At 46.6% G+C, this 15,842-nt stretch overlaps 1 protein-coding gene across 1 annotated transcript in view; it reads left to right on the top strand.

Moving 5' to 3' along the window:
* CCDC63 (coiled-coil domain containing 63) overlaps nucleotides 1–15,842 on the top strand; it is a 29,313-nt gene that overhangs the window by 8,157 nt on the left and 5,314 nt on the right. The window contains exons 5-9 of the mRNA XM_082698463.1: nucleotides 3,069–3,250; nucleotides 4,301–4,482; nucleotides 6,089–6,309; nucleotides 11,941–12,015; nucleotides 15,438–15,630. Coding sequence (XP_082554589.1) covers nucleotides 3,069–3,250; nucleotides 4,301–4,482; nucleotides 6,089–6,309; nucleotides 11,941–12,015; nucleotides 15,438–15,630 — 853 coding nt within the window. The remainder of the gene's footprint in view (nucleotides 1–3,068; nucleotides 3,251–4,300; nucleotides 4,483–6,088; nucleotides 6,310–11,940; nucleotides 12,016–15,437; nucleotides 15,631–15,842) is intronic.

The following is a 15,842-nucleotide window of genomic DNA, read 5'->3' as shown; positions in this document are numbered from 1 at the left end:
AGGAGTCTCTGAATTATGAACTGGCTTACACACACACACACACACACACACACACACACACATAAAAAATGAATTGCCCATAGAGCAGAAAAATTTAGGGGCAAAGTGGGGCCTTCAGGCATAGCTGGATCCAGGTGCTCCAAACGTGTCTTCAGGATACTTTTTCTGTCCATCTCTCCTTTGGATGGAGATGACTTAATTCTTGGGCAGCCCCCAATGTGAACAAACACCAGCAGAAAAGGACCATCTCTTTCCTAAGAGTTCAATCACAAGTTCCAGGGAGGGTTCCCATTGAGCTATCTTGGATCAAGTGTTCATCCCTCAGCCAATCACTGTGCTGAGAAGAATACATGGACCTGAGTCACATGACTACCTTTGGATCACTCCCCCTCCCCCAAGTCAAGAGAGGACAGCTCTATCCAAGAATGTGGACTGAGAGCTGAGAAGAAGTGGTAAAAAAGCAAAAAGAAGGGAAGAAAGAATGCTGAGCACATACAAACACGTTCCAGTCTGACTAGTGAAATAATAGTTCCCACAACATAATCCAGGAGAGAGGACAAGTGAATTGATTTGGAGGGAAGCCGGTCAGTGCCTCACTGTACAAAGCACTTACCTTCCCCCAAACTCTGACCACTAGGCTTTAACCAGGGATGGCTGAAGTTAATTGGATCTGATTTCTGTCTCCCAGTTACCTGGAAGTGGACTGAACGCAAGGCAGTGTCTTTTTAATATCCATGCCCAGTGATTTGCACCCATGCCTCAGAGGGCCTAGGATGTGTGTTAAAAAGTAGATTCCTGGTTTTGAGTCAGTAATTCTCTAGATTCACTGGTTTTGAATCAGAACCTGTAAGGCTTAGACCCAGGTTTCTGTACTATTAAACAACCTCAGTGAAACTGAAGGTCCCCTTGGTTAAGAATCATTAATGCCCAGTACAGTGTGAAGCTTAGAGTAGGTACTTAGCAAACATCTATTGATGGAATGAACAAATGAATGAATGAACAAATGCATGCATGATTTTCTTTTTTGCATTCATGATTTAATGATGACTTGTCTACAGAGCTGTGCTTTTTTGTAATAGATCTATTTAGAGTTTCTGTTTCTTCCTGAGTCAATTAAGTAGTTTGTTTCTTTCTAGAAATTTGTCCATTTCATCTCAGTTATCCTAATTTGTTGTTTTACAGCTGTTCTTAGTACATTGCCTTATAATTCTTTTTATTTCTGTAAGGCCTATAGTAATGTCCCTTCTTCCATTTCTGAGAGGAGTGCTGCTATTTTACTTCTCAAACGGATCCACTTTACCCCCTTCCCTGACCAGGTCTGGCTGTGCCTTTTGGTAGATTAGGTAGCCATCTCTAAAGGTTATTTCAGGGTCCCAGAATACCACAGGACTTAAAGCCTCCTCCACTTACTCAGTGGGGTCTGAGAGCCCTCCCATTTTTATCCCACAATCGGAGGATAGGTAGCATATCAACAGTCCTAGAGTAAAATTCACACTAAAGTGTGAAGGACTACTGACCAATATCTTCTTAATGATAAGTAGAAGACAGAGAAAGAATAAGAATGATTCTGTTCCTGGATTCCCTTCCATGGTGTGGTGGCCACAGAAACATCCTACAGAGAAACACAGGGCCAGAACTAGGGCTAGGCAGGTAAAGAGCCCAGGATGCAAAATTTGAGGCACTCCTTCTTAGGCTCATGGAAATGCAGGGCTGACACTGGGAGAGCGAGTACCTTCTCACATTTTGCATTCTGGTGGCGTACCTCGCCTTCCCCCTTCTTGCAGAAACCCAAAGTTTCTCAGAACATGCTTTGGAAAACTCTGCTCGAAGCTACTTTATATCCATTAGGAATATTTTCTGCCATTGTTTCTTTTCCGTGTCTACGTGAGCACTTTGCATAAAAAACTTTTTTTTAAGATAAATTTAATAAGATGTACAGAAAAGTGGAGGGAATGAAATAATGAACACCCACATGCCTATCACTTAGACTTAATAATCGGTAACATTTTACTATATTTGTTTCACTGTTCTTTCCCCTGAAGTATTTTAAGGTAAATTATAGACATCGTGCTATTGCACCCCTAAATACTTCTGCTTGCATCTCTAAAGATCAAGCATTTTCTTTCATAGCCATGAAACCATATCACACCTTACAAAATTAATGCTATTTCCTTAATATTGCCCACCTTAAAATTTCTCTGGCTGGCCCCAAAATGTCTTTTAAAGTCGGAGCCAATCAAGTTTCACGTGATCATTAGGTCTCCTAAATTTATCTGGTTGACAGCAGTGGTTCCCAAGCAGAGATGATTTTGCCCCTAAAGGGACATTGTATCCAAAGAGACATTTTTGCTTGTCACAGCTGGGTTGGGGGCTGTGCTGCTGGCATTCAGTGGGTAGAACATAGAGATTGCTTCTTTAACACTTCAAGCACAGGATAACTCCCCACCACAAAGAACCATCCGGCCCCCAACAGCTTTTCCCAGCCATCAACCAGTTGAAGAGTCTGGGTCCGCTGTGATATAGAAAGTTCTGGATTTGGCTGATTGTTTCCTTGTGGTGTCATTGACCTTTTCCCCTCTCCCCTGCCATTGCTAAAAACTGGAAGTTAAGTATACATGTCATCAAGAAATTTAAAATCTAGGGAGTTGGGGAGGGGGGAGCAAGAAACTTGCCTAAGACCACTTAGCCATGGCGCCTGGGTGGCTCAGTGTAGGTTAAGCCTCTGCCTTCCGCTCAGGTCATGATCTCAAGGTCTTGGGATTAAGCCCCGCATCAGGCTCTCTGCTCAGTGGGGAACCTGCTTCCCCCCCCCCCCTCTCTACCTGTCTCTCTGCCTGCTTGTGATCTCTGTCTGTCAAATAAATAAATAAAATCTTTAAAAAAAAAAAAAAAAGACCACTTAGCCATTTGGGGGTCAACTTCAGCCTCTCACCTAGCACTCCAGCCTCTGTGCTCTGGACCTCCGGCGGGAGGTGGCGGGGAGACCTCCCCACCCTTTGGCTGCCTCCTGGAAGCCTGTCTCGTGCCCCAGGAGGGAGCTCAGTTTTGAAGCACAGCCGTGCCCACAGGTCACCGTGCACTTTGACAAGATGCTGACCACCAATGCCAAGCTCCGGAAGGAGATCGAGGACCTGCGGTACGAGAAGGCTGCTTACGACAACGTGTACCAGCACCTCCAGCGACGCTTGCTGATGCAGAAGAAAACCATGAATATGGCTATTGAGCAGTCTGCCCAGGCCTATGAGCAGAGGTGGGCTGGGGGGAGACCGTAGGGGCAGAGATGCCTCTTAGCCCCCTGCTAAGCACCTCTGCCCATGGGCTTGTGTCTTGAGGGATCTTACCTCTTCATCATAACTCTGAGCGCTGACTGTGTGCCAGGCACAGTGCTTGATGCTCTGGGGATCATTCAACCCTCACAGCTGCCTGGGTGGTTATAGCCATCTTTTATTATAGACCAGGATATGAAGGCTTTGAGCTGCCAAAATACTGAACCCGAGAGCTAGATAAACAGTGGAGGGTTGAGATTCAAACCTTTCTTCTGGGCCCTCTCCTCCAGATGCCCCTGCTTTGAGTCCTGGGTTAGCTCCTGGCTTCATTCTTGTAGGGGTAAGAGGAATATTAGTTGGGCTGTGAAGAGCATAGGTTTTGGACTTGGAGAGATCGGGATTTGAATTCTGGTTCTGTCGCTACTATATTATTGTAGGACGCTTTGGGGGTTAGTGAGGATTAAATAGTATATGTATATAAGGGTTGGCTGGGCCACAGTAATTGACAAGTGCTGATAATGATGAGGTGGTGATGGTTGTGGTTGTAGTGGTGGTGGTGGTGGTTGTGATGATCATGGTGGTCGTGGTGGAGGTTATGGTTGTGGTAGCGATGGTTGTGGTGGCGGTGGTGGTGATGGTGGTGATGATGGTCGTCGTGGTGGTGATGGTGGTGTTGGTGGCGATGATGGTGGCGGTGATGGTTGTTGTGGTGGTGATAATGGTGATGGTGGTGGTAGTGATGGTCGTGGTGGTGGTGATGATGGTGACAGTGGCAGTGATGGTGGTGGTGGTGGTGATAATGGTCATGGTGGTGGTGGTGGTCATAGTGGTGGTGATGATGATGATGATAGATCATTTCCTGGTTATGGTCTAGAGCTGGCAGCTCCAGTGACTCAGGTAAGGAGCCTCCATCGCCAGAGCCTCCATGAGTAAAAGAAGTGATGGTCATCGGCAGCAATTCCCTCCACTCTGGTAGGGAGAAGGGAGGGGAAAGGGAGCCTCTGGACACCCAGACTGGGCCCCACCTCTCACAGGCTGGAAGCCATGGCTCGGATGGCCGCCATGAAGGACCGCCAGCAGAAGGACATTTCTCAGTACAATCTGGAGATCCGAGAGCTGGAGCGCATCTATGCCCATGAGACCAAGCTCAAGTCTTTCTTGCTTATCAAGCTGAATGACCGTCTGGAGTTCGAGGAGCAGGCCAAAAAGGAAGAAGGTACACTCTCCAGGCATTCTTTGTCGCTCTCTCTCAACTGAGGGAGCCCTTCTGATTAGGGTTGTCAAATTTAGCCAATAACATTATGTCTAGTTAAATTTAAATTTTAGATAAACAGTGAATACATTTTTAAGATTAAGTAAAAAGTTATTTGTTGCCTATCTACAATTAAGCCATAATTATACTTGATCGAAATTTAACTGGGTGTCCTGTATTTTATCCACCAACCCTAACCCACGGGCTGTGTCCTTACTCTGAGGCTCCCCTTCCATTGTCTGGGGGAGCAGACTTGGGTGTTGGGTCCCCAGCTTCGGTGATCGGCTAGGAAGATTCACAAGAGTCAGGATGCAGTGACATGCATGGCTACGCGGTAGGGACCCAAAGCACACGCAAGCAAAGAGGAAAGCCACATGGGGCAAAGTCTGGAGGAAATCAGGCACAAGCTTCCAGAATCTTCTCCCAGGGCAGTCACATAGGACATGCTTAATTGCTCCGGCATCCCCCTGTGACATTTATGAAGAGGTATCTACTAGGGGAGCTCATTAGAGCCTCCATCCCTAAGATCTCACTGGGGGCTGGCCATGTAGGGGTCCTCTCCCTTGTGTGCCCCAGTTCAGCCTCCTGGAAGGAAAGCACGTGTTCAGCATAAACCATACACACCATCTGCACGGTGTAACCACAGTGAGGCACTCCTAGCGTTGAGGGAATGTCTGATAACAATCCACGGGACCATTTACCATTTAAGTGCCCAGATACGGCCAGGGGCCAGCTTGAGGCCAGCAGTCTCACGGCTGTTGTTTTTACTCTCTCCTGAACAGACTGAAAAGTCAGCTCTTCAGAGAGCCCCCCCACCACACCCCGTGGAAGCTGTATTTGTGTTTCGTTCTTTTCGCATCTCCTGTCTCCTCCTGCCTTTTCATTTGGGACTGTGGCGTTGCAAAAAGTGTGTTTCTGAGAAACCCCACCTCTCACTCTCTAAATAACAACAGGTAAAGGAGTCGCAGGGCCAGTTGTGCCTAGGAAGATCTAGAAAGATCTTTGTGATGGCCCTTTGGAGGCTAACTCAGAGACAAGACTGAGTTCAGGAAAGGTGTGACAGGCATTAGGCGGGAGAGAGCAGAGCTTGGAATACGTTCTTGGTTTTAGTTCCTTAAATTTGCCAAGGTCTGAGCCTGCCAATAAGATTTCCTTGACCTTCATCCTGCTCAGATGTCCCCTCCTTTGAGAGGCCTTGCCGCGCCACACAGCTCCCCCATCACAGCCCCTGATACTGCTCTTCTGTGACCGGAGCCACAGCATGGTGATGTGTTTCTTCTGTTTCCATGGGTATCTCCTTTTCTTTCCTCGTTTTGTCTGATTCCTCCACTGCATGCTCCATGGGACATGGATTTTGTGTCTGCAGAGCCCAGCACAATGTCTGCACATAGTAGATGCTCAGTTAAACATCTGTGGCATGACTAAGGAGTAAAGCGCTTGCCCCCTCTCCTGGAGAAGTCTAGTCTCCTCCCCAGGGCACAGTGACAATATTACGGAGCACGTCTCCCTGCCCAGCACTGCTCTGAGAGACTTCCCTTCAGATTCACGGTTGCTGGCTTCTCCTTTCTAGCTCTCAAGAGAAAGAAGCACAGGAAGAAGACCAAGGGTGAGAGTTTCGAAAGCTATGAGGTGGCCCACCTCCGGCTGCTCAAGCTGACGGAGGACGGGAACCTGAATCAGCTTGTCGAGGACTTTCTAGCCAAGGAGGAGAAGAACTTCGCCAGGTTCACATACGTCACAGAGCTCAACAATGACATGGAGATGATGCACAAGAAGACCCAGAGAATCCAGGTCAGGTGGCTTTTCTTTCCTAGGCCTGGGACCTGCACATCCTCACCACAGCCTTTCTCAAAGCAGCTTCCTTGAAACACTCCTCGAAATGCCCTATAAAGAGGGCCTTGAGGTCTAGTCGGTTTGGGAAACACTATATTCCTCCAGGGATCCTCCCTGCATTTTAACCTTTCTGAAATTGGTTTTTGTCTTCCAGTTGACGCAAACACACAATGTGGTCCTGCCCCCACACCCCCAATAGTGACACTTATAATCCGTGGCATGTTCTATAATCCAGGGTTCCCTAAACTAGAGCCATGGCTGGATACAGCCTGTGGTCGGTTTTTGTACAGGCCATGAGCTAAGAACGGCTTTTACATTTTTACAGAGTTAAAAGGAGAAATAAAAAGAGGATATACACAGGAGAGATCATATGTGGCCTGAAATGCCTAAAATATCTACTATCTGGCCCTTTGCCTTAAGAGTGTGCTGAACCCTATTAATCAACAGCTTCACAGAATTGAGGAGAGATGGTCAATCCATCTTGAAGAGAACTGATGTACTTGAGCATAGTAAAGGCTCTGACAAGTCCTGTAGTAAAGAAACCTATTTACCTTTGTTGAGACCATAGTTTCCCAAACTTTACTGGCTCCTTGGGCTGCTTACTCTCCAGAACACACATAAACAGCCTTTGGAACTGTCTGTATAGCATAGAATCTAAACTCCTTAGTGTGACACTCGGGCCCTTCAAAATTGGGCTTCAAACTGCCTTGGCAGGTTCACCTCCTCTCACGACCCCAAAGGTACCCTCCATGGCTGCCAGTCTCCGCTGTCCTGTGCACTTCCCTCTTCTGAGGCTTTCTTCATGCCATTTCCTCCCCGACTCCTGCTTTTCTTCTGACCAAATACTGCTCATTAGTCCTGACCCGCACAAATGTCACCACCACTGGGAATTCATAACTCCTCCCATTGGGGGTCCCCGTGCTGTTTGTATGGTGAAGGGAACCTTTTGCAGTGTCACTGTCTCCTGAATATGGTGCAGGTGCACTGGTCATGTACAGATAGCTAGTAGCCCGAATACAGGTGAAGACATTTTAATTTACTAGTGGTGAATTAATTTTTATGAGGAGTAGGACAAACATAGCTTGCAACTTTGTGATTTAATGGGTACTATTATTTAGGATGAGAAGTAGTAATAACAGTAAAAAAAATAATGATGAACATAATAAAACGAACACAATTTGACTGATTGAAAGAAAACTATTAATAGACAATAATAGATTGGGATAGGTAATAATTGTACAGGTGGCATGCGAACATGATGAGATGGAAGGTGGTGGTACCAGTGTGGTCATGGGAAACAGAGGGCATGCCCCAAATGGGTACATGGAGGCAGGATTTTTTAAAGAGGGACTATTTCAAAGGTTTAAGGAAATCACAATGGAAAGTGCAGGACCGGCGAGAAAGAGCTCTAGAATAGGTGAGAGGAAAGAGCTGTTTCTGGAATCAGGAATGAGGTGTGTGGAGGAGGGTGTCTCTGTGTCTATCCTAGAGGGACTGTGGCCAAGCTAGTGATCTGCAAAGGTCGGAGGACAGTGGGGAGGGGGCAAGTACCCCCAACCTCTTTCCACCTCTTTCCATCTCCGCTGGCGCCTCCCAGGGGCTGGGTGCAACCCAAGGCAGGGGACAAGGGAGTCCAGAGCCATAGCCTTTGGGTCTGCAGCAGAGGGTGAGGAAGCAAGGCAGATGGACTTGGGGGAAAAAGGAGAATGTTCAGCTCAGTGTGTGTAGAGGGGGCAGGGCTGGGGGAGATGAGCTTGAAGAGGCCTATGTCTCCCTTCTGGAAGGTGATCTTCTAGTGTACAAACATCCCCTAGTTGTGTCTTCTAGGCACAAACGTGTATTCCCTCTGCTTTCCCAATGCCCAGGATAGCCCTGCACACAGGGGGAGGCACCAGGAAGTAGCTCCAAAACAGTAACTGACCTTGACCTCGCCACTCACCATGAGGATAGTACCCTTTTCTCCTTCAGCCACTCAAACTCTGTCAGGACCAGTGTGTCTGATGACAGGTGGCCACTCCTGCCCTGTCCCGGCCTCAGTCTTCACAACTATAGAATGATCTCTTTGGACTAGAGCAGTACTTTCCAAACTTTTATAATAAATGAATGAATGAATGAATGAATGAATGAATGAATGAATGAATAAAGCTTCAGAACATTTTCATTTAAACCCAGGCTGTGAGGAAACATGGTATAGAAAACAGGTAAAATGGAGCAGTTTGGGATGAAGGGGTTGGGGTACGGGAGGGGTGGCTGGAGGGGTTGCCTGGACCCTTACCTCCCTGTTTTCTTGTGGCACCTCTGCTCAAACTAGGGCTCAGATAGGAAAAATATATAAACCCCAAACAACTAGGATTCTACCAACCGACTTCACCCCTTCTGGAGAGAGCACCAGGGTCAGAGGTGGTTGAACTGGTTGAACCCCACTCTCATTCTTCTTTGGCTTGGTCTCTCCTACCCCCCAAATTTAAAAATTATTAGTTGCCAACATTTAAAAATCCGGGTATTCCACATGAAAACCTGGATTTCTGGTTTCTCTTGGAAAATCGGATCTGACAGCTCCAGCTCCGGGAGCTGAAGGCAGCTGGCGCTCATCCACCCACACCAGCTGGATCCCATCTGCTCTCGAGTCTCAGGCCCGCTGCCCTGAAGGCCTTTGAACCTTCTGCCTCCGGGGTAGACGCTTCGCCACTGCCCTCAGGTGGCCACGCGCAGTATTGCATGGAAAGTCTTCGGGCACAGAGATTTCAAGGATGAAAGGATGGATGATGGGTCCATTTGGGACCTGGGAAGTGGACAGGACACTGAATCTCATTTTCTGGGAGACAGCGTCTTACTAGTCCCAGTGGGATGACAAGGACAGACCATAGGAGAGGGATGTGAGAACGCTAGTCAGAAACTGACTCGATCAAGAAATGGTTACTAAACAAAATTGACCTTGATCTTTCCCATTCACCATTATAGTACCCCCTCTCTAAGCTACACAGCCTGTGTCTGGCCTTAACACGAGTGTGTCTGCTGAAGGACAGACAAGTCCGTGATCTCCCTGGGCTTCAGGATCCTCATTTGTAGAATGATGTTTGGACCAGAACAGGAGCTTCTGAGCTTTTCTTTGAAGTTATAGAACAGTGGCTTTTGGGACTTAATGGACTACCTGCTGAACAATTCCTGAAAATGCTTGTTTTTAATGAAAATGCTTTATGTTTTAAAAACCTTAGATGGGTATGTTCATTATAAAAAATTTGGAAAATACCTAAGGATTGTATTTTTTATTTTTTTATTTTTTTTAAGATTTTATTTATTTATTTGACAGAGAGAGATCACAAGTAGATGGAGAGGCAGGCAGAGAGAGAGAGGAGGAAGCAGGCTCCCTGCTGAGCAGAGAGCCCGATGCGGGACTCGATCCCAGGACCCTGAGATCATGACCTGAGCTGAAGGCAGCGGCTTAACCCACTGCGCCACCCAGGCGCCCGGATTGTATTTTTTAAATCATCCATTATCCCATTCCCTAGAGATAATCATTGTTGACATTTTGGTCTATTTCATTCTTACTTCATTTTTGGGGGGGGTGATGCTTTTAAAACTTAACATAGTGATTATATATAGTATAAAGAGAATTACATATTCTTTTAAAAAAGATTTTATTGATTTATTTGAGTGAGAGAGAGAGAGAGCACAAAGCAGGGGGTAGAGACAGAGGGAGAGGGAGAAGCAGGCTTCCCACTGAGCAAGGAGCCCAATGTGGGGCTCAATCTCAAGACCCTTGGGTTATGACCTGAGCCAAAGGCAGGTCTGACCGAACCACCCAGGTGCTCTGAGATTTATATATTCTGATTGCAAAAAATATTCTTTTGGTTTTGTTTATCTAGCAAGTATTTACTGAGCAACTACTATGTGCCAGGCACTATTCTAGACACTTAGTATGGCACAGTGAACAAAATGACAGAAAGGTCTGCCCTCCAGCAGTTTCTGTTCTGACAGAGAGAAACAAACAATAAGTGGCAAGCCTAATAAATACATAAATTATAGAGTGCATTAGAAATTGGAAATGAGGGGCGCCTGGGTGGCTCAGTGGGTTGAGCCGCAGCCTTCGGCTCAGGTCGTGATCTCAGGGTCCTGGGATCGAGTCCTGCATCGGGCTCTCTGCTCGGCAGGGAGCCTGCTTCCTCCTCTCTCTCTCTCTGTCTACTTGTGATCTCCCTCTGTCAAATAAATAAATAAAATCTTTTAATAAAAAAAAAAAGAAATTGGAAATGATGTGGAAAAAGAGATAAAGTGTAACAGGTAAAGAGGGGTTCTGGAGCTAAGTGAGGGCATGGGAAGTTGAGAAGCTAAGATTTGAGCAGACTTGTAGGTGAGGGAATAGCTATGCAGATCCCTGGGGAATGAATGTTCCAGGGAGAAGAAACAGCAAGTGCAAAGACCCTGAGGCAGAAAAGTGCCTGTTTATAGTACTGGATCATTCTAGACTGTTCATGCTGTTTTGAAATTTTTTCCCCTGAAATTCATCATAGATATATCCCAACATCTTCTATGTTCTTTTTTTTAATTTCAAGATTTTATTTATTTATTTGACAGAGAGAGAGAGATCACAAGCAGGCAGAGAGAGAGAAGGGGAAGCAGGCTCCCCACCAAGCAGAGAGCCCAATGCGGGACTCGATCCCAGGACCCTGAGATCATGACCTGAGCCAAAGGCAGCGGCTTAACCCACTGAGCCACCCAGGCGCCCTTCTATGTTCTTTTTAGTGGCTTCTGGAGACCCTGAATGCTCTGTAGTAGAATCATAAGCTACTTCTTAAAAATGCAGATTCCCCAAGTTCTATCCCATACCTACAAACCCAGATTCCCTAAGAATTGTCTAGGAATCTGCATTTTGAACCATATTTTTATTTAAGACCCATTCCCCTCATGACATGAATGTACCATCATTGATTTAACTGATCCACTATCCGTACACATTAAGATCGTCTCTAACTGGGGGCCATAATAAGTAATAACATGACAGACAGCCCTGAGCAGCCACTTAGCCCACATGTCCTACTATTTCCATGGGACGGAGTCCTAGAGATAAAATTAACTCAAAAGGTAGCCTTTTGCATTTGGACACACTGTTCTAGCCCTAGGGGTTCTCAAATCTGGTCCCTGGATCAATAGTAGCAGCAGCTTCTGAAAACTTTTGAGAAACACACATTCTTGGACCCCACTCAGACCTACTGGCCTAGAACCTCTGGGAGAGGGGCCCAGCAGTCTGTGTTTTCACAAACCTCCAGATGGTTCTGATTTATGCTAGACTCTTGATTTTGGCTCAGGTCATGATCTCAGAGGCCCGGGATTGAGCCCCACATCGCGTTGGACTCCACGCTCAGTGTGGAGTCTGCTTGAGATTCTCTCTCTCTTTCTAAAATAAAAATAAATCTTAAAAAAGAAACATGAGAAAGAACCTCCATGGGCATAAGAGGGGCTCAGGGGTTTGGGGGCTCCTGGAAACATAATTTAAATCCCCCTCATCGCCTCAAGGCGCAGGCTTAGCTGCAGGTGTGGTGGGGAGGGGGGCACCCACTCCTCCTTATGGTCTGGTTCTCTTGTGAGCAGGATGAGATAATCTTCTTGAGATCCCAGCAGAAATCATCCCATGATGACAACCGCTCCATCCTGAGAGAGTTGGAGGTAAGACAAGGGTGGGGAGGGAGGGACGTGGGAGTCTCTGTTGTCTGTCTGTCTGTCAGGCGGTCTGTCCGGTCTGTCCGGTGGTTCTCCGGAGGAGTACCTTATCTCCCCATGAGACTATCGGCCTGGCTCATGTCTGGACATGTCCTGAGCCTTTGTCTCGAGCCACCTCTGCTATAGATATTGCTGCAGAATTTTGTCCCTAAAGCCTCTTTGTCCATTTTAAAGACTCCCTGACTTCAGGGAGCCTAGCCCAGGCACTTGTGTCTCTAATTTCATCCCAGACTGGCAAATCCCAGACAGAGCTCTGACTCAGTAATTTTTTTTTCTCTCCCCTTTGTCTTGGCTGTGGCCTACTTTCAATCAATAACAATTATTAGGAACATTTTTTTGAGCAATTACTTCATAACAGACACTGGGCTAAGTGCATTGCTTGTACTATCTCATTTAATCTTCACAACAGTCCCATGAGGTAGTTGCTATGATCTCTACATTGTACAGATGAAGAAAGAGGTTCAGAGAGGTAAAGTCACTTGACCAACGTTATGGAGCTGGGATGCTGTATAAGAGCTTAACATTGTATTTAGTTGCTAATCACAAGAAACCAAAGTAACAACGGCCTAAGCAAGGTAGCATTATTTACTTTGTTAAGAAATAAGTTTGGAGATAGGTCCTTTAGGGAGGGTCATGATGTCATCAGTGACCCAGGCTGCTCCTGTTTGCCATCTTTAGTATGTGGCTTACATTCCCAAGGATGCCTCATGGTTGTAATGTAGCTGCCAAAGATCCAGCCATCACATATATGTTCCAGGCAGGAAGAAAGTCAGGAAGGCAAAAACAACTTTGCTGAAGGTTAGGCAGCTTAAATGTTTCTTTCTGTGAAGACTCAGCCAATGCCTTCTGCGTTTACATCTCACTGACCGTCTCTATTGCAGAGGAGGATTGGAAGTAGAGCTTGAGCTAGGCATATTGCCACCCCCCAATACGATCAGGAGTTTGTTACTAAGGTGTAAGGGGAGAATGGATAGCAAACGTCTGACAAAGATATGAACCCAGAGTGTGTGGCCGCATAGCCCTGCTCTAATGCAGCAGTTCCTGGCCCAGGAACTGAGGTCCAGGGTCATTTCTCTTTCCTTCTCTGTGACCTATTTTGTTCTTTGTTGATACGCCCCTGATTACAGGGATGGCAGTGCCATTCTCTGGTTGACCACCGGGGGGCAGCAAAGCATAAGGCACCTATATTGCAAGCGGCCTCTCCCAGGAACCTAGATAAGAGGATTTAAACTTCCAAGCAGAAAATTTTTTTTTTCAAAACTAACAAACAAAAAACCTTCCAGTCAGGGCCCAAGTCCAAGGAGACCCTCCTCAAGCTGAGCACGTGCTTGGGGGTCCCATGTCCTTGGCTCAGGGCCACCCAGCGTCCAGATGCTTCCTTGGGCCCTGGGAACAAATGCTTGGGTATGACTCTCCAAAAGTCACTTCCTAGCTGCGTGACTTTGAGAAAGTGACTTCACCTCTCTGAGCCTCTGTTTTCTCACTTGTAAAATGGAGATAATGACCATCCTCGCTGCAGTGGGCCACAAAGGTAACATCAAGTCACGAGTGCACACGCTAGGCACACTGTAGGGTAGAGAATCCTAAACGTGGCTTTCATTGTGGTAGTCCTGTGAGCGAAAACTCCAAGTCACCATCGCCTTGGTTCAAAATGACTGCTCAAGAGATAAAACCTGAAGGTCATTTTAGGTATTTTGAGTCACCTGACTAAAGGTCAGATACTTAGGCCACTCAGTAGAAGGAAGCTAAACACAAGGTCGCTTTTCTTCTCCAACCATAATTTTCCTCATCTGGACACTGAAGCAGTCGTGAGGAGGTGTTGAGGTAACGTGTGTGACCATGACCGTGACTGTGAGGTGCCGTCACCATCACATCAGGCTGTTAACCATGGGATTCCTTAACCCACCTTTAAGAAGGAGAGGGCAGCTCTTGCTGTCCCCGAGGACCCGCAGCCCTGGGAACTGGGGACAGGAAGCTGCCTGGTGTGGCGGTGGTGGAGTGACAGTTCAGAGCTTGGCCTCCCTCTCCTGGCCGTGTGGGTTGGAAACTTCGTTTCTGCACCTGGAAAATGCAGTGTGTGGCTAGGGCTGCCCCTTAGGACTGTTATTTGGGGTGAGGCATACGGAGTCACGGGGAATGGTTCCTCACATGGCCTAGTTCACCTCAGCAAGCCAGGAACTCAGAGGGAGAGACAGGAAGGCACCAGAAGCTCTCACCCCAGAGCAGGGATTGTCAGCCCGGGGCTGCCATTCAGGTTCACTTCGGAGGCTTTAAAATTCCTAAGGCCCAGGCTGTGCCCCAGACCAAACCATTGGAATCTCTGGGGCGGGGGGTTGGGATGGTGTTGGTCAGGGCAGCAGGTGTTTTGAAGCTCCCAGGTGATACCAGTGAGAAGCCAAGATTGTGAGCCAATGGACTTGCAGGGTTTCTCAAACTTTATCGTGCGTGAGAGTCACCTGGACGTTCTTTAAAACACACGTTGCCAGGCCCATCCCCAGACCCTCTGGGTCAGGGTCTGGGCTGGAGCCCAAGAATTTGCATTTTTAACTAGTTCCCTGGTAAAGCAATGCTCCTGGTCCCGGGACCCCACTTTGAGAACCACTGGGTTAGAGTGATAATGTTTTAAACTGCAAGTGGTAAAATCACTTTTTTAAACCAAATCATTCAAAAGTAATGAAACAGAACAGAAAATATTAAAACACGCCATAGAGCATTGATTAGTGAAACTTTTACTTCATTTGATTAGATAATACATATAAACATACGCACGTGTACGGACATATGTATGTATGTTGCATGCATTGGGCTGTGATTTAAAATGTTATTCCTTCCTGGGGGTCACAATTAAAAAAGTGAATCATCAGTTTCTAGAAGATACTGTAATCCTGGGGCACCTGTGTGGCTAATCCGTTGAGCATCCGACTCTTGGTCTCAGCTCAGGTCTTAATCTCAGGGTTGTGAATTCAAGCCCCACTTTGGCCTCCATGCTGGGTGTGTAGCCTATTTAAAAAAAAAAATGAAAAGACGTAGTAATCCAGTACACATGTTGACACATGTACATGTAAGTGAAACAAAATGTGCATTTAACAGTATTTCTCCTCTTTACCTAAAATGCATACTAGTATTTTCTCTTCCTTTCTCTTCTGTTCTATTTACTTTCTTTCTTTAAATGCTAATTGAGCATTTATTAATTAAAATGCTTAGTAGATTGATTTTGTACCTCCTGAGTGGTTTGAAATCCTGTAGTTCAGAGACCCCATTTCCAGAGGACCCCAAACTCCCATTTGCACTGAAAGTCCTCATGGGGCCACTGAGTCCAGGGCAGCAGTCTGGCTAATGTGGGCTGGGAATTGGGGGTCTGTCACCAGGAGAAACTGAAGAAGACCACGGAGGAGGCAGACGTGTATGAAAACAGCTACAACGAAATCAGCAAGACCTTGGAGTATCTCAAGACCTCGGTGGAGAATCTGTTTAAAAAGATTAATTGTGATGCCACTACCATCCTGGGGCACTTAGGGGAGACAGGGAAAATCACTGACAACAACCTTCCACAGTACTTTGGTGAGTCAAGCTGGGGCCCACTGGACCGTTAGGATCCATTTCCAGAGCTTTCTATGAGCAGGCATGAGGGCTTATTCTTGGGTGGCGGTGAGCCTGGTGCGAAGCACGTGGGCCATAATGCCAGCCCGCCTGGGTTCAAATCCTGGTTCTACTCTTACTAGCTCTGTTGCCACTGGCAACTTTTTGAATCTGCGTTTTAATTTTTTCATCTA

The sequence above is a fragment of the Mustela nivalis genome (genome assembly GCF_964662115.1).
Source record: "Mustela nivalis genome assembly, chromosome: 14".
Taxonomy (NCBI): Eukaryota; Metazoa; Chordata; class Mammalia; order Carnivora; family Mustelidae; genus Mustela; species Mustela nivalis.
Note: the sequence above shows the minus strand (reverse complement) of the source record. Positions and strands in the feature narration are given on the sequence as shown.